Source organism: Salmo trutta, unplaced genomic scaffold, assembly GCF_901001165.1.
Source record: "Salmo trutta unplaced genomic scaffold, fSalTru1.1, whole genome shotgun sequence".
Lineage (NCBI taxonomy): Eukaryota > Metazoa > Chordata > Actinopteri > Salmoniformes > Salmonidae > Salmo > Salmo trutta.
Genome location: NW_021823224.1, coordinates 15,796 through 34,470, shown reverse-complemented (window position 1 = coordinate 34,470; position 18,675 = coordinate 15,796). Strand labels below are relative to the sequence as shown.

At 41.7% G+C, this 18,675-nt stretch overlaps 2 protein-coding genes across 4 annotated transcripts; both read left to right on the top strand.

Annotated features, from left to right (window-relative positions):
• The first annotated feature begins 3,836 nt into the window (after positions 1-3,836).
• Positions 3,837-17,989, top strand: LOC115189760 (ciliary-associated calcium-binding coiled-coil protein 1). The gene is made up of 9 exons (XM_029748284.1): positions 3,837-4,130; positions 4,279-4,431; positions 4,582-4,676; positions 4,762-4,931; positions 6,732-6,870; positions 7,050-7,122; positions 9,431-9,538; positions 11,604-11,762; positions 17,488-17,989. Exons 2-9 carry the CDS (start codon positions 4,357-4,359, stop codon positions 17,569-17,571), a joined length of 903 nt encoding a protein of 300 aa, XP_029604144.1. The 5' UTR covers positions 3,837-4,130; positions 4,279-4,356; the 3' UTR covers positions 17,572-17,989.
• On the top strand, positions 15,496-17,479 carry LOC115189759 (glutenin, high molecular weight subunit PW212-like). 3 transcript variants are annotated; one of them, XM_029748281.1, is made up of 2 exons: positions 15,496-15,661; positions 15,761-17,479. In XM_029748281.1, the coding sequence occupies exon 2, from the start codon at positions 16,408-16,410 to the stop codon at positions 17,410-17,412; it is 1,005 nt and encodes a 334-aa protein (XP_029604141.1). In that variant the 5' UTR covers positions 15,496-15,661; positions 15,761-16,407; the 3' UTR covers positions 17,413-17,479. The 3 variants fall into 3 exon arrangements, with proteins under 3 accessions (XP_029604141.1, XP_029604142.1, XP_029604143.1); XM_029748282.1 differs by having other exon boundaries at positions 15,496-15,760; positions 15,959-17,479; XM_029748283.1 differs by having other exon boundaries at positions 15,496-16,601; positions 16,650-17,479.
• Positions 17,990-18,675: the final 686 nt, after the last annotated feature.

The following is an 18,675-nucleotide window of genomic DNA, read 5'->3' as shown; positions in this document are numbered from 1 at the left end:
ATACATTACATTTAATTACATGCATTTTATTTTTTTTGTACTGGCCCCCCGTGGGAATCGAACCCACAACCCTGGCGTTGCAAACACCATGCTCTACCAACTGAGCCACAGGAAAGCCAATGTAGAATGAGTAACTAAAATGTTAAGCATAAATCTAACGAGGTTGAACTGGGAAAGAGAAGGATGTGTGTCTGTGTGTTTAAGTAAACACCAAAAACTGTTCAACTGTGGTTGATCTGACCTAGCTTGAACTCTGAGGGTTTAAGATATGAGAGGGAGGAACCCCTCAAGGTTTCCCTAAATCTCAGAGGAATGAAACTGTCTGCTGGGTAATGATATACAGTGTTAAGAGATCTGGGGCCTTAATGTTTGTGTGTATGTGTGTGTGCGTGAGTAAGGAGTGACCTATAAAAATGATGTCTGTACAATGGTCTTCAGAACGTTCTTGTGAATAAACATTCTGCCTCTTCTAAGCTGGGACTCTGTCTGTGTTATTCAACCAGAATCTTACCAATTCCGGGTTGCAGACTGAGTATTTTAATTGTAGTTAACATTGAGAACATAATTCTCGTAACAATGGGACACGACAGGACAAAGACATCTGACTGCTACGCCATCTTGGATCAAAGCTTCAACCCCAAGCCATAAGACTCCTGAACATGTAATCAAATGGCTACCCAGACTATTTGCATTGCCGCTGCTACTCTCTGTTGTTGTCATCTATGCATAGTTACTTTAATAACTCTACCTACATGTACATATTACCTCAATAACCTCGACTAACCGGTGACCCCGCACATTGACTCTGTACCGGTACCCCCTGTATATAGCCTCCACATTGACTCTGTACCGGTACCCCCTGTATATAGCCTCCACATTGACTCTGTACCGGTACCCCCTGTATATAGCCTCCACATTGACTCTGTACCGGTACCCCCTGTATATAGCCTCCACATTGACTCTGTACCGGTACCCCCTGTATATAGCCTCCACATTGACTCTGTACCGGTACCCCCTGTATATAGCCTCCACATTGACTCTGTACCGGTACCCCCTGTATATAGCCTCCACATTGACTCTGTACCGGTACCCCCTGTATATAGTCTCCACATTGACTCTGTGCAGGTACCCCCTGTATATAGCCTCCACATTGACTCTGTGCCGGTACCCCCTGTATGTAGCCTCCACATTGACTCTGTACCGGTACCCCCTGTATATAGTCTCCACATTGACTCTGTACTGGTACCCCCTGTATATAGCCTCCACATTGACTCTGTGCTGGTACCCCCTGTATATAGCCTCCACATTGACCCTGTACCGGTACCCCCTGTATATAGCCTCCACATTGACTCTGTACCGGTACCCCCTGTATATAGCCTCCACATTGACTCTGTACCGGTACCCCCCTGTCTATAGCCTCCACATTGACTCTGTACCGGTACCCCCTGTATATAGCCTCCACATTGACTCTGTATTGGTACCCCCTGTATATAGCCTCCACATTGACTCTGTACCGGTACCCCCTGTATATAGCCTCCACATTGACTCTGTACCGGTACCCCCTGTATATAGCCTCCACATTGACTCTGTACCGGTACCCTCTGTATATAGCCTCCACATTGACTCTGTACCGGTACCCCCCTTGTATATAGCCTCCACATTGACTCTGTACCGGTACCCCCTGTATATTGCCTCCACATTGACTCTGTACCGGTACCCCCTGTATATAGCCTCCACATTGACTCTGTACCGGTACCCCCCTGTATATAGCCTCCACATTGACTCTGTACCGGTACCCCCTGTATATAGCCTCCACATTGACTCTGTATCGGTACCCCCTGTATATAGCCTCCACATTGACTCTGTACCGGTACCTCCTGTATATAGCCTCCACATTGACTCTGTACCGGTACCCCCCTGTATATAGCCTCCACATTGACTCTGTACCGGTACCCCCTGTATATAGCCTCCACATTGACTCTGTACCGGTACCCCCTGTATATAGCCTCCACATTGACTCTGTACCGGTACCCCCTGTATATAGCCTCCACATTGACTCTGTACCGGTACCCCCTGTATATAGCCTCCACATTGACTCTGTACCGGTACCCCCTGTATATAGTCTCGCTATTGTTATTTTACAGCTGCTCTTTAATTACTTGTTACTTTTTTTCATATTATTATTGTTGACAGAAGTGAGCGCTATGGGCAATAGTCATTTAGTTCAGTTGTCTTTGCCTTTTTGGGTACAGGGACAATGGCGGCCATATGAAGCATGTGGGGACAGCAGACTGGGATAGGGAGAGATAGGGAGAGATTGAATATGTCCGTAACCACTCCAGCCAGCTGGTCTGCGCACGCTCAGAGGACGCGGCTAGGGATGCCCTCTAGGCCGGCAGCCTTGCGAGGGTTAACACGTTTAAAAGTTTTACTCATGTCAGCCACAGTCAATATGGAGTCAACATACAAGAGGAAGTAAAAACAAATGTAAATAAGTTAGAAATTGTGCTACTAATGCACAAACACGTCTCATAAATGTAACGATGTTTTTGTTAGTTTTTTTATATATATATATATTATTTTTTAAATAATAATTATTATTTTTTTAATCTTTTGTAAATTGTAGAAATAAAACATTTTCCTTCATCAGAAGTTCCTGCTAGGAAGTAATTAATTTACTAGTTATCATACAGTAGGCATATATTAATAATTATATAGTTAATATAAGTAGACATGCATTCATAATTGACTGTAGCGCATATAAAGCGCCCATAAACTACCGGTGGCTGAAAACACTTTCGGCCGGTCCATTTAAAAATCATTCCTGCCTCCTTTGACCTGCAAGTGTAAACTCATCAGACGTCATGTAACGTTCACTTAATTTGAGGGCTGAGGGGACAAGGTGGGTCTTTTCAGTGTTTGGACCGTAGATCCCTAAAGCAAATATATTTCTACAAAGCTGAATCAGGAAATTAATGTCCACTCTTCATTCCTATTTGATCATTTTTTCACGAAATATAAAAGCTGTTAAAGTTGCGTCAATTCGATCTGGTATCAGGACAAAATAGTCAGCACATAGTAACTTCTGATTTCTTTGTACTTTAATGAATGCAAACACTTGAATGGTAAATGTGTGGTTCGTATATACGGGATCTCTGTAACACCTCGCAGGGCAGACAGAGAACTCTAAATGACATCATAAGTTCTTCATTAAATACTCTGACAGAGATAGTTCCCGCTCACTGCTGGCCTGTCAGAGTAGAGGCTTGGGTGTGGTTTAGACTTACTCCAGCCTATCGTTGGCGTGCAGGCTGGTCCCAGCCTCTAGACGCATCTTTGTTGCCAGGCATAGATGTCTTCTAGCTTATCTTCGTGTGTGTAACCGAGAGTCAGACACCCAAGGACAGTGCCTATTCTTGTGCTACAGTTATCTTCCATTCTACCAGCCGCTCCCGTACACCTGTCCTTGAGCGGCCCCTCAATCAGGCATTGTGTGTGTCAAGAGTCTACTCAGCCTACACTCCTACTAGCCAGCAACCCTCCAGTTAGTCATGTCTATTATATGTCGCTCAATCTATGTTAATACAATATAAACCTCTTATGTTTAGCATTAGTATTCATAAGTTAAGCACCACAACTAATTGTATTATATAGGTTTAAATAGTTGTATTATATTGGTTATGCAAACAAATAGTTGGTCAAAACCTAACAAAGCACAACATAGATTTAAGCTAGTGTCTTAAGTAGTTGAACATGTTATTACTCCAACCGAGTGAAAGGGAGAAAAATTACACTTTTTAATTTTCATCAAAAGCAACTTTATATCGAAACGAATGGCTTTTGAGTTGACGGCTTGCACATGCGCAGTTCGGTGCGAGACAACTGGTAACCCGGATATGTTTCTACCCATGAGGTCAACCAGGTAACACCATGGCAACGCCTTCAAGTGCTGTGGTCGAGGTTTTCTACTGGAGAAGCAGCTTCTGCTTGTCTTCATACTGGACTTTCATTGACTTTGTTTTAAAGAGGAGACGGTATGCTATTCGCCCAAAATTATTAGTATCAGTACGGCGGGGACAACTGGTTACAAGCTGACTACACAGATCTAGCACAGTGTTGCCAACTCCTCAGTAAGTAAAGTAGCTATTGGCTATCCTTTTATTTTTATTTTTTTAATGTGTCGCTAGATGGGGTCTGAATACTCGCTAAATATAGCGACCAAAGTCGCTAAGTTGGTAACACTGAGATTCTTAGCATCAGCTTTATCCATCTCGATAGACCAGACTGACCGGAAGCTGGACGGAAGTGACCCGTCCACTGCGGAAATGCTGCCATGGTAACGCAGGTGACAATAACATGTCTGCAAAAGCGAAACAAAGCAACAAGTCAGCGGATAAAAATACAAACGACAGAAATGACGCTGCGTCCAAAGTAGGAAAATATGTTAAAACCCTATTAATAGTTGATATTATTTGACATATTTACTACATCATTTGTCTGGTTATTTGGATTATTTGACCAAACCGTTATCATAGCTAGAGCTAACCAAACTCACTTGTGTTCTGAATCCAATTATTACAGGAAAATTATGCTGAAAAATCCAACCCTCAATGGAAACTTATTTCCCATGAACAAATCAACACGCTGTTGGATTTGACAGTGGAACAAGTGCAATTGTAAGTAACACGGATATATCGGTTTAATAGCCATTTTATTTTGGAAGTGTTTCATGTATGCTAACCTTTTTGTTTTTTACTACAGCCAGTTTGAAGAAATACTTGGTTTGAAGAACTACCAGACATGTGTGAAGGAGGCAGCCCTGTTGGACTACTTTGTCTCTGGCTTCTGGTGGGCCACGGAGATGAACTACAGCTGTCAACAAATCTCATTCGTCATGGCTCTACTGCAGTTGGTACTGGACAATATCAGGGGTATGTCATTAGATCTGTAGGTAACAGACAGTATCAAATAAAATTTTATCGGTCACATACACGTGTTTAACAGATGTTATTGCGGGTGTAGCGAAATGCTTGTGTTTCTAGCTCCGACAGTGCAGTAATATCTAACGAGTAATATCTAACAGATTACACAACATAAACCCAAAACACACACATCTAAAGTAAAGAAATGGAATTAAGACTATATACATATGGACGAGCGACGTCAGAGCGGAACGGACTAAGATACAGTAGAATAGAATTCAGTATATACATATGAGATGAGTAATACATAGACTAAGATACAGTAGATAGTATAGAATACAGTATATACATATGAGATGAGTAATGCATAGACAGATACAGTAGATAGTATAGAATACAGTATATACATATGAGATGAGTAATACATAGACTAAGATACAGTAGATAGTATAGAATACAGTATATACATATGAGATGAGTAATGCATAGACAGATGCAGTAGAATAGGATAGAATACAGTATATACATATGTGATGAGTAATTTGCTGTGCAACCTATAATTTTGATTTGTTACCACGAGTGTGCCCCAAGCAGGGATGGAGAAACTTTGATTGGGGTGGGGGCCACACAATCTGAACTCATCATGACCGGCCACAGTGGCTCACAGGCCTGCATATCCACATCTATACCCACACATGCAGACAGCCCTTTTGTGGGCCCTAATTAACATTTCGTTGGGGTCCCACCCTACCTTGCGATAATTTTTAAGTGGCCCCCCTCTTGACAACAGAGCGAAGAAAATAGACGTTTTAGAGTTAATTTCCTCCAATATTTCACAATCTGAGATAAGGTTGCAGTTTGAAAGTTTGCTGCAATTCTACACATTTTGCCCTTCATTAGGGACTGTGTTCACCACCTAATCATCAATACCTTCATTAGGGACTGTGTTCACCACCTAATCATCAATACCTTCAATACCTTCATTAGGGACTGTGTTCACCACCTAATCATCAATACCTTCATTAGGGACTGTGTTCACCACCTAATCATCAATACCTTCATTAGGGACTGTGTTCACCACCTAATCATCAATACCTTCATTAGGGACTGTGTGTTCACCACCTAATCATCAATACCTTCATTAGGGACTGTGTTCACCACCTAATCATCAATACCTTCATTATGGGCTGTGTTCACCACCTAATCATCAATACCTTCATTAGGGACTGTGTGTTCACCACCTAATCATCAATATCTTCATTAGGGACTGTGTTCACCACCTAATCATCAATACCTTCATTAGGGACTGTGTTCACCACCTAATCATCAATACCTTCATTAGGGACTGTGTTCACCACCTAATCATCAATACCTTCATTAGGGACTGTGTTCACCACCTAATCATCAATACCTTCATTAGGGACTGTGTGTTGTTTTTTTAAACTGCTTTTTTCGTCGGCATGCTAGGCTAGCTAATGCTATATACAATGCCCATTGAATTCCATTTAAATGCAATGCCTTGCGTTGTGGCGAGTATCTTACCGAAAGTGTTGTCGAATCTAATGGGTTGCTTTAGCATTAGCTAGCCTAGCATGCTGACGAAAAAAGGCAATTTCATTAAAAAACTAGCAGTATTTCAATCTTCTCGATTTGACACATCTCACGCTCCTCGCTGTCCTGATCTTGGCGCAGCATCCGTTCCTGCTAGAGAGAAAAGTAATGAACTTCCAGTCAAGATTCTTATGGCTAACGTCAATATGGACCGGCCGTGGCTAATATCTGTATTCATATCTGTCCTTCATGTCCCAGAGAAGCAGATGCCATTTGGTGATAACCTGAACGAGTTTGCCAAGTTGATATCAGGAACACGCCAGTCTCTTTCTCCAGAGGTTGACTCACTGTTTGATGCTGAACAGGCCATGGCCATCACTGACTACCTGAAGTGCAGGTAGCAAGACTCTTCTCTATTAGCCTTTTTTTAGTAGGGTCTACATGATTAATATCACATTAACACTGCCCTTACTTACCTGGTGATAATCCATTCAGAGCAGTGAACCTCACTCATAGTGGATGTTGATGTTCTGATCTGTTGGTTACTAATCTTGGTTCACCTGTTTTTACTATTAGTCTCTTTCAGAACTACCGACTCTATGAGTTTCTCTTCAACCAACCTAGAGAGGAACTGCTCCTGGGAAAGAAGGTGAGGCTGGGTGTTCACGTGCGTCAGTGCGTCCGTATGTATGTTGAGGTTTCCTTAAGGAAGCTAGTGAGTAACTTGGAACGGTAGTGACCATAAAGAGAGTCCTTTTCTGTCATTGTCCCTAAGAATTTATTTATCTGTCATCTCTAACTAACTCACCATCAGGAGACCATTTATCTGTCATCTCTGACTAACTCACCATCAGGAGACCATTTATCTGTCATCTCTGACTAACTCACCATCAGGAGACCATTTATCTGTCATCTCTGACTAACTCACCATCAGGGGACCATTTATCTGTCATCTCTAACTAACTCACCATCAGGAGACCATTTATCTGTCATCTCTAACTCACCATCAGGGGACCATTTATCTGTCATCTCTAACTAACTCACCATCAGGAGACCATTTATCTGTCATCTCTGTCTAACTAACTCACCATCAGGAGACCATTTATCTGTCATCTCTGACTAACTCACCATCAGGAGACCATTTATCTGTCATCTCTGACTAACTCACCATCAGGGGACCATTTATCTGTCATCTCTGACTAACTCACCATCAGGAGACCATTTATCTGTCATCTCTAACTAACTAACTCACCATCAGGGGACCATTTATCTGTCATCTCTGACTAACTCACCATCAGGAGACCATTTATCTGTCATCTCTGACTAACTCACCATCAGGAGACCATTTATCTGTCATCTCTAACTAACTAACTCACCATCAGGAGACCATTTATCTGTCATCTCTGACTAACTAACTCACCATCAGGAGACCATTTATCTGTCATCTCTGACTAACTCACCATCAGGAGACCATTTATCTGTCATCTCTAACTAACTCACCATCAGGAGACCATTTATCTGTCATCTCTAACTCACCATCAGGAGACCATTTATCTGTCATCGCTAACTCACCATCAGGAGACCATTTATCTGTCATCTCTGACTAACTCACCATCAGGAGACCATTTATCTGTCATCTCTAACTAACTCACCATCAGGAGACCATTTATCTGTCATCTCTAACTCACCATCAGGAGACCATTTATCTGTCATCTCTGACTAACTCACCATCAGAAGAAGTCAAACTAATGGAAGCACTTTTCTGTAAATGTACCGGCCCTATACTGCATGTACTGTGCTGAAACAAAAGTCAATCACAACAGTTCACTCTGTTCCTCTCACAGCATGTATCTATCCTATAATAACATCATTATCACAGCATGTATGGAGCCTATAATAACATCAGATCTCATTATCACAGCATGTATGGAGCCTATAATAACATCATATATCATTATCACAGCATGTATGGAGCCTATAATAACATCAGATCTCATTATCACAACATGTATGGAGCCTATAATAACAGTAGATCTCATTATCACAGCATGTATGGAGCCTACAATAACATCAGATATCATTATCACAGCATGTATGGAGCCTATAATAACATCAGATCTCATTATCACAACATGTATGGAGCCTACAATAACATCAGATCTCATTATCACAGCATGTATGGAGCCTATAATAACATTAGATCTCATTATCACAACATGTATGGAGCCTATAATAACATCAGGTCTCATTATCACAGCATGTATGGAGCCTATAATAACATCAGATATCATTATCACAGCATGTATGGAGCCTATAATAACATCAGATATCATTATCACAGCATGTATGGAGCCTATAATAACAGTATATCTCATTATCACAACATGTATGGAGCCTATAATAACATCCAATCTCATTATCACAACATGTATGGAGCCTATAATAACATCAGATCTCATTATCACAACATGTATGGAGCCTATAATAACATCAGATCTCATTATCACAGCATGTATGGAGCCTATAATAACAGTATATCTCATTATCACAACATGTATGGAGCCTATAATAACAGTATATCTCATTATCACAGCATGTATGGAGCATATAATAACATCAGATCTCATTATCACAGCATGTATGGAGCCTATAATAACATCATATCATTATCACAGCATGTATGGAGCCTATAATAACAGTAGATCTCATTATCACAACATGTATGGAGCCTATAATAACATCAGATCTCATTATCACAGCATGTATGGAGCCTATAATAACATCAGATCTCGTTATCACAGCATGTATGGAGCCTACAATACAGTTAATATGTAGTAAGCTCTGTTACCAGGTAATATGATCCTTTTCTTAATATATTTACAAATGTGAAGGCAAACATCCAACATATTCTACTGTGAGATTACAACCTCTATGTTTCCTGACTAACTGTATTCCAGAGGACCATAGAGGTGATCAGCTCAGCAGACTTTGTAGCTCCGCTGGAAGAAGGCATGAATACTGAGGTCTACCTCCATTACATGACTCCTGTTGAACACCATGAAGAGGTACTGTACTGTAGGACTACTGATGTCTACCTCATTACATGACTCCTGTTGAACACCATGAAGAGGTACTGTACTGTAGGACTACTGATGTCTACCTCATTATATGACTCCTGTTGAACACCATGAAGAGGTACTGTACTGCAGGACTACTGATGTCTACCTCATTATATGACTCCTGTTGAACACCATGAAGAGGTACTGTACTGTAGGACTACTGATGTCTACCTCATTACATGACTCCTCCTCCTGTTGACCAGCAGGAAGAGGTACTGTACTGTAGGACTACTGATGTCTACCTCATTACATGACTCCTGTTGAACAGCATGAAGAGGTACTGTACTGCAGGACTACCTCATTACATGACTCCTGTTGACCAGCAGGAAGAGGTACTGTACTGCAGGACTACCTCATTACATGACTCCTCCTGTTGAACAGCAGGAAGAGGTAGTTTGCTATTTTAGTATACTATCTGGATTAAAAAGACAAGTAGATAAATCAATAATACAGATTATATTAGTGTGTATTATGTCTGAGTTAGTATCACTCCTTTTCCACAACTCCTATTCCAAGTCAGTGATCATGCCGTTTCCCATATGACCACAGGTGGGCGCTGTCACACTGTTGAAGACCTCTTTACTGAGAACTAAAGCCTGACTTTATGACTGATCACTGCTAGTACATACTATAACGGTTGATTTAAACATGTAGTAACAGAATGTAAGGGTAGGATATTGTAGTTAAATACTATAACGATTGATTTAAACATGTAGTAACAGAATGTAAGGGTAGGATATTGTAGTTAAATACTATAACGGTTGATTTAAACATGTAGTAACAGAATGTAAGGGTAGGATATTGTAGTTAAATACTATAACGGTTGATTTAAACATGTAGTAACAGAATGTAAGGGTAGGATATTGTAGTTAAATACTATAACGGTTGATTTAAACATATATCAATAGAATTTAAGGGTAGGATATTGTAGTTAAATAATATAACGGTTGATTTAAACATGTAGTAACAGAATGTAAGGGTAGGATATTGTAGTTAAATACTATAACGGTTGATTTAAACATATATCAATAGAATTTAAGGGTAGGATATTGTAGTTAAATACTATAACGGTTGATTTAAACATGTAGTAACAGAATGTAAGGGTAGGATATTGTAGTTAAATACTATAACGGTTGATTTAAACATGTAGTAACAGAATGTAAGGGTAGGATATTGTAGTTAAATACTATAACGGTTGATTTAAACATATATCAATAGAATTTAAGGGTAGGATATTGTAGTTAAATACTATAACGGTTGATTTAAACATGTAGTAACAGAATGTAAGGGTAGGATATTGTAGTTAAATACTATAACGGTTGATTTAAACATATATCAATAGAATGTAAGGGTAGGATATTGTAGTTAAATACTATAACGGTTGATTTAAACATATATCAATAGAATGTAAGGGTATGATATTGTAGTTAAATACTATAACGGTTGATTTAAACATGTAGTAACAGAATGTAAGGGTAGGATATTGTAGTTAAATACTATAACGGTTGATTTAAACATATATCAATAGAATGTAAGGGTAGGATATTGTAGTTAAAGTTGTAATGGTATTCTGAACCTGACAGTAGCTTTGCATTCATCTCGTTCCTATTCAACATGCAGCACCACACACATAATGGAACAATGATGGGGATCTCCCTTCTGGAATATTCTACCTGTCTGATACTGACCCAGGGACAGAGGACCAGCCTGTCTGATAGGTGGTGTTCTACTGACCCAGGGACAGAGGACCAGCCTGTCTGATAGGTGGTGTTCTACTGACCCAGGGACAGAGGACCAGCCTGTCTGATAGGTGGTGTTCTACTGACCCAGGGACAGAGGACCAGCCTGTCTGATAGGTGGTGTTCTACTGACCCAGGGACAGAGGACCAGCCTGTCTGATAGGTGGTGTTCTACTGACCCAGGGACAGAGGACCAGCCTGTCTGATAGGTGGTGTTCTGTTGACCCAGGGACAGAGGACCAGCCTGTCTGATAGGTGTTCTGTTGACCCAGGGCCAGAGGACCAGCCAGGTGGAGGATGGAGAGGTACCAGGTGAAACAGTTCTGGAGCAGGAGAAGGAGAACAAGGCTACAGAGTTTGAAGAGTACAACGTTCAGGATGTGAAAGACGTGCTGGATGACCTGACCAAAGAGATGCTGAGAAACCTGCAGGTGAGATTTCATGATGAATCCTGAGTCCTTTAAAGCTTTTTGTTGTATAGTTTTTATTGAAATGAACGACCTTCATGTATACTGGTGTTGATATATACAGTTGAATTGGATCGTTGATCCATCTGGAGGCCAGTTCTCAGCTGAAGTCCAATAACCAGTCCAGATAAAACCACGCTGACTGCAGCAGAACATGGACGTTTTCATATCTTCCTTCACAAGTTGATTATATTCGATGTTAAACAGGAAACGCAGGTTTTGTTTTATACTAATTGTTGTCATGTTTATAAAACAGTACAGGTGGTTTTCATTATGATGGGTCTAAATAGGACAATAAGGACATGGAGGGATGTGTTCCAAATGGCACCCTGTTTCCCTATGTAGTGCACTACGTTTGACCAGAGTCCTATGGGCCCTGTGTAAACATGTTGACATGTACAGTTTTAGGCATACAGACAAGAACATTTCAAACATACAAAACAAAGACACAATTCAACAGAAACAATCACAGATAACATCATATTGATCCTCCATAACATTTTTAAAATGGGCAAGGGACACCAGAGTGTCTAACTTAAGTTGGATCTGCAGTTTGTTCCATAAATAAGGTGCAAAGGAACTAAAGGCAGTCCTACCCAACTCTGTGGAGACCGCAGGAGTCTCTAATGTAATCCACATCTGTGATCTGGTTTTAAAATGTGTATATCTAGTGGAAATGAATGATGATATATATGGAGGTAGTTTTAAAAGAAGCGCTTTATAAATAAACAAGAGAGCATGTTGCTCTCGCCTCACAGATAGAGAGGCCCAACCCACATGTTGATAAAGGATACAGTGATGAGTTTTGTAACTATCACCCGTGATAAACCTGAGTGCACAATGGTAAATAGCATCCAGTGGTTTTAATGTGTTTGCCGATGCATGCATATAGATAATATCACCATAATCTAAAACGGACATAAAAGTAGCCTGCACAATTTGTTTTCTATTTACAAAGGACAGACAAGCCCTGTTTCTATAAAGGAACCCTATCTTGAATTTGAGCTTTTTCACAATTCAGTAACATGTTTTTTAAAAGAAAGCCTATCATCTAACCATACCCCTAAGTATTTATATGCAGAGACCTGTTTGATTTGAGTACCATCCAAGCTAGTGATTACAAAAGTGTTTCTAACTGAGAGTTTAGACCTAGAAAAAAACATGACATTTTTTTTCTTAGCGTTTAAAACAAGTTTAAGCTGTAAAAGAGACCCCTGTAGTATCCTAAAATCAGACTCCAACTGCATTAAAGCTTGGTCCACTGTTGGAGCAATAGAGTACATCACTGTGTCATCTGCATATAAATGGAATTTACAATATCTGACATCATCACCAATGTTGTTTATATAAAGTGAGAACAATAGTGGGCCAATTATTGAACCCTGAGGGACCCCTTTAAGTAACTGTAAGGAGTCAGACTTGACCCCGTCGACCATGACGGCCTGAGTTCTATCTTTAAGATAGTCATAAAACCATCGGCAGGCATCCGTGCCCACTCCTATAGATGACAGCTTGCTCAAAAGGATAGCATGGTCTACAGTGTCAAAAGCTTTTGACAAATCTACAAACAACGCAGCACAGTGCTTTCTATCATCTAAGGCATTTGCAATATCATTTACAACAAGCATAGTGGCCGATGTGGTACTGTGTTTAGATCTAAAACCAGATTGATTGGTGCTAAGAATACTGTTAGCAGAAAGAGAAGACCTGTAACTGTTTGTTGACTATAGATTCTAGGATCTTTGCCAGACAAGGGAGCCTAGAGATGGGTCGATAGTTATCCAAATCACTACCGTCACCTCCCTTATGTAATGGCAGAACAAAAGCTGCTTTCCACACCTTAGGGATAATTCCTGTGCTTAATGTTAGATTAAAAATGTGTGTCACTGAACCAGCAATGATAGGTGCAGCACACTTAAGTAAGAACGGGTCTAAATTGTCAGCGCCTAAGGATTTCTTAGTATCAATGGCACACAGGGCAGCTAGAACCTCTGCTTCGGTTATTTTCTGGAAACTAAAAACAGGGTTACCATTTTTCAGAGTAACGGTTGAAAAGCAAGACGAAAAATCAACTAACTGGCCAGTGCCACAATGGCCACTTTTCCTTTCAAATAAAAAACCAGCAGAGATGAAATGCTTATTAAAAGCATCACAAATATCATTTTTTTCACCATCGCTCTGGAGAGACCAGCCACACAGCCACACAGCACAGTAAGATACACACCATCACTCTGGAGAGACCAGACATACAGCACATTTCATTTCAGGATACAGGAATCTGAGGTAATTTGCTTAGGAAGAGAAACGGCAGAATTCCCCCGTTTCAGTGAATTAACGGTTTTCCAGAATTTTGCAGGATCTCCTGCAGAATCTGTCATAGCATTAAGGAAGTAATTTGATTTTGCCTTTTTGACAGCTGCAGTACATTTATTTCTCAATTGCCTAAAAAACAGCCAATCAGCTGGAGTACCTGTTTTCCTCGCCAAGGCCCAGGCCCGATTATTTTGCAGGAAAAGACCTGACAATTCAAGAGAGAACCAAGAACTGGTTCGGTTTCTTACTCTGTGTTTCTTAAGCGGGGCATGTTTATCAGACATAGAGGTTGGTTGAAAGTAGTGCACTAAATAGTGAATAGGGTGACAGACGTAATAACGCTAGACAGGCCTGTGTGATAAAGAGCTGAACATCTACACTGACTGGCTGACTGACATGCTGACTGACTGACTGGCTGACTGACATGCTGACTGACTGACTGACTGACTGACTGACTGACTGACTGACATGCTGACTGACTGGCTGACTGACGGACTGGCTGACTGACTGACTGACTGACTGACTGACTGGCTGGCTGACTGGCTGACTGGCTGACTGGCTGACTGGCTGACTGACTGACAGGCTGACTGACTGACTGACTGACTGACAGGCTGACTGGCTGACAGACTGACTGACTGACTGGCTGACTGGCTGACTGACAGGCTGACTGACTGACTGACTGACAGGCTGACTGGCTGACAGGCTGACTGACTGGCTGACTGACTGACTGGCTGACTGGCTGGCTGGCTGACTGGCTGACTGACTGGCTGACTGACTGGCTGACTGACTGACTGACAGGCTGACTGACTGGCTGACTGACAGGCTGACTGACTGACTGACTGGCTGACAGGCTGACTGACTGGCTGACTGACTGGCTGACTGACATGCTGACTGACTGACTGACAGGCTGACTGACAGGCTGACTGACAGGCTGACTGACTGACAGGCTGACTGACAGGCTGACTGACAGGCTGACTGACTGACAGGCTGACTGACTGACTGACTGACAGGCTGACTGACAGGCTGACTGACTGACAGGCTGACTGGCTGACAGGCTGACTGACAGGCTGACTGACTGACAGGCTGACTGACATACTGACTGACTGGCTGACAGACTGACTGACTGGCTGGCTGACTGACTGACTGGCATTCTGGCTGATTGACTGACTGACTGACTGACTGACTGACATTCTGGCTGATTGACTGACTGACTGACTGGCATTCTGGCTGATTGACTGACTGGCTGGCTGACTGACTGACTGACTGACAGACAGACAGGCTAGCTGGCTAACTGACTGACTGACTGACTGACTGACTGACTGACTGACTGACTGACTGGCTGACTGGTGTCCAAGTTATTGAGTGGCTCTGCTGTAATGCGATTCTTCATCCCCAACAGTGTGCAGCATCCTGATTCTGAATGATCCACCACCATACAACTACAGCTATTTCTTACCATTCTCTCTCTTTTTCTGTCTGCTCAAGGTCAATGACTTTCTTCTCTGTCTGCTCAAGGTCAAGGACTTTCTCTCTTTTTCTGTCTGCTCAAGGTCCAGGACTTTCTCTCTTTTTCTGTCTGCTCAAGGTCAAGGACTTTCTCTCTTTTCTGTCTGCTCAAGGTCAATGACTTTCTTCTCTGTCTGCTCAAGGTCAAGGACTTTCTCTCTTTTCTGTCTGCTCAAGGTCAATGACTTTCTTCTCTGTCTGCTCAAGGTCAAGGACTTTCTCTCTTTTTCTGTCTGCTCAAGGTCAAGGACTTTCTCTCTTTTTCTGTCTGCTCAAGGTCAAGGACTTTCTCTCTTTTCTGTCTGCTCAAGGTCAATGACTTTCTTCTCTGTCTGCTCAAGGTCAATTACTTTCTCTCTTTTCTGTCTGCTCAAGGTCAATGACTTATTTAACTGCTACAATTTACACTTAAAGCAGAAGATCCCATTGATCAGATGAGTTAATAGAACGACTCAGTTCCTGTCACAACACTGAGAGAGAGAGAGAGATGCAGTGTGGGATACGAACTCCCAGCAGCCTCTCTACCTCAGTCTCCTGTTGGTAGTGACGGCTTTAACCTTCATTGTGGATCATCTCGGGCCAAATCGCTGCTCTCTTGTTAAACGATATTTAATAACATTCATTTTTTTTCCCTCTGAAAGGGGGATATGTTCCTGGGAGTTTCAACAGGCATGTGGGTCTCATCATACCTTATATGGTAGAAATGTTGACATGATCAAATGTAGGACAAGCTGTGGGTGAATTCCATAAGTAGGTTGGAACTGTTCCATTCTCAAGTATACAGCCCAACATGCAGCCGGGGAAATACATACAGCCAGGGAAATGCATACAGCCAGGGAAATACATACAGCCAGGGAAATACATGCAGCCATGGAAATACAAGCAGCCAGGGAAATACATACAGCCGGGGAAATACATGCAGCCGGGGAAATACATGCAGCCAGGGAAATACATGCAGCCAGGGAAATACATGCAGCCGGGGAAATACATACAGCCAGGGAAATGCATACAGCCCAACATACAGCCAGGGAAATGCATACAGCCAGGGAAATACATGCAGCCGGGGAAATACATACAGCCAGGGAAATGCATACAGCCCAACATACAGCCAGGGAAATGCATACAGCCAGGGAAATACATGCAGCCGGGGAAATGCATGCAGCCGGGGAAATACATGCAGCCGGGGAAATACATGCAGCCGGGGAAATACATGCAGCCAGGGAAATACATGCAGCCGGGGGAATACATGCAGCCGGGGAAATACATGCAGCCAGGGGAATACATGCAGCCAGGGAAATACATGCAGCCAGGGAAATACATGCAGCCGGGGAAATACATACAGCCAGGGAAATGCATACAGCCCAACATGCAGCCGGGGCAATACATACAGCCGGGGAAATACATGCAGCCAGGGAAATACATACAGCCAGGGGAATACATGCAGCCAGGGGAAATGCATGCAGCCGGGGAAATACATGCAGCCAGGGAAATACATGCAGCCAGGGAAATACATGCAGCCGGGGAAATACATACAGCCAGGGAAATGCATACAGCCCAACATACAGCCAGGGAAATGCATACAGCCAGGGAAATACATGCAGCCAGGGAAATACATACAGCCGGGGAAATACATGCAGCCAGGGGAAATACATACAGCCAGGGAAATACATGCAGCCAGGGAAATACATACAGCCGGGGAAATACATGCAGCCAGGGGAAATACATACAGCCAGGGAAATACATACAGCCAGGGAAATACATACAGCCGGGGGAATACACGCAGCCGGGGAAATAGATGCAGTCTTCATGTGGTAAAAAATGAGTAATTATCCAAACTATTATCAACGTCTTTCCTCTTGTGTTGTTACAGGCTGAATTCACAGAGAAGCTGAGAGTCCAGGAGGAGAGCTTCAGCACCAGACTAGAACCACTGAAACATTCTGTCTGCAAATAGCTACAATAAACAATACAGTCTATAACATATCCACTATACACCACACAGTCTATAATATATCTACTATGAACACCACACAGTCTATAATATATCCACTATGAACACAATACAGTCTATAATATATCCACAATACACCACACAGTCTATAATATATCCACAATACACCATACAGTCTATAATATATCCACAATACACCACACAGTCTATAATATATCCACAATACACCACACAGTCTATAATATATCCACAATACACCACACACTCTATAATATATCTACTATGAACACAATACAGTCTATAATATATCCACTTTGAACACAATACAGTCTATAATATATCCACAATACACCACACAGTCTATAATATATCCACAATACACCACACAGTCTATAATATATCCACTATGAACACAATACACCACACAGTCTATAATATATCCACAATACACCACACAGTCTATAACATATCCACTATGAACACAATACAGTCTATAATATATCCACTATGAACACTGTCGTGCCGTTGTATTAGTTAATGTGACGACTGTTGCTCATCGAATGATTAACGGTTTATAATTGCGTGATTAAATTAATCAAGCAATGAATCAAGCAATTATTAACTGATTAACCTGGGGCACCATGGGAAAATTAGTTTTATTGAGTTTCTATTTCCCAAATTAACTCAAAGAATATCAGAATATCGATTTTACAACAGTCGCTTAATTAATCAATTCCCTCTTGTCTCATTTCTGAACGTCACATAATCCATACTTCAAAAGTTGTGGCAAATTTGCTTAAGGACAACAAAGTCAAGGTATTGGAGTGGCCATCACAAAGCCCTGACCTCAATCCTATAGAAAATCTGTGGGCAGAACTGAAAGAGCGTGTGCGAGCAAGGAGGCCTACAAACCTGACTCAGTTACACCAGCTCTGTCAGGAGGAATGGGCCAAAATTCACCCAACTGATTGTGGGAAGCTTGTGGAAGGCTACCTGAAACGTTTCACCCAAGTTAAGCAATTGAAAGGTAATGCTACCAAATACTAATTGAGTGTATGCAAACTTCTGACCCACTGGGAATGTGATGAAATAAATAAATGCTGAAGT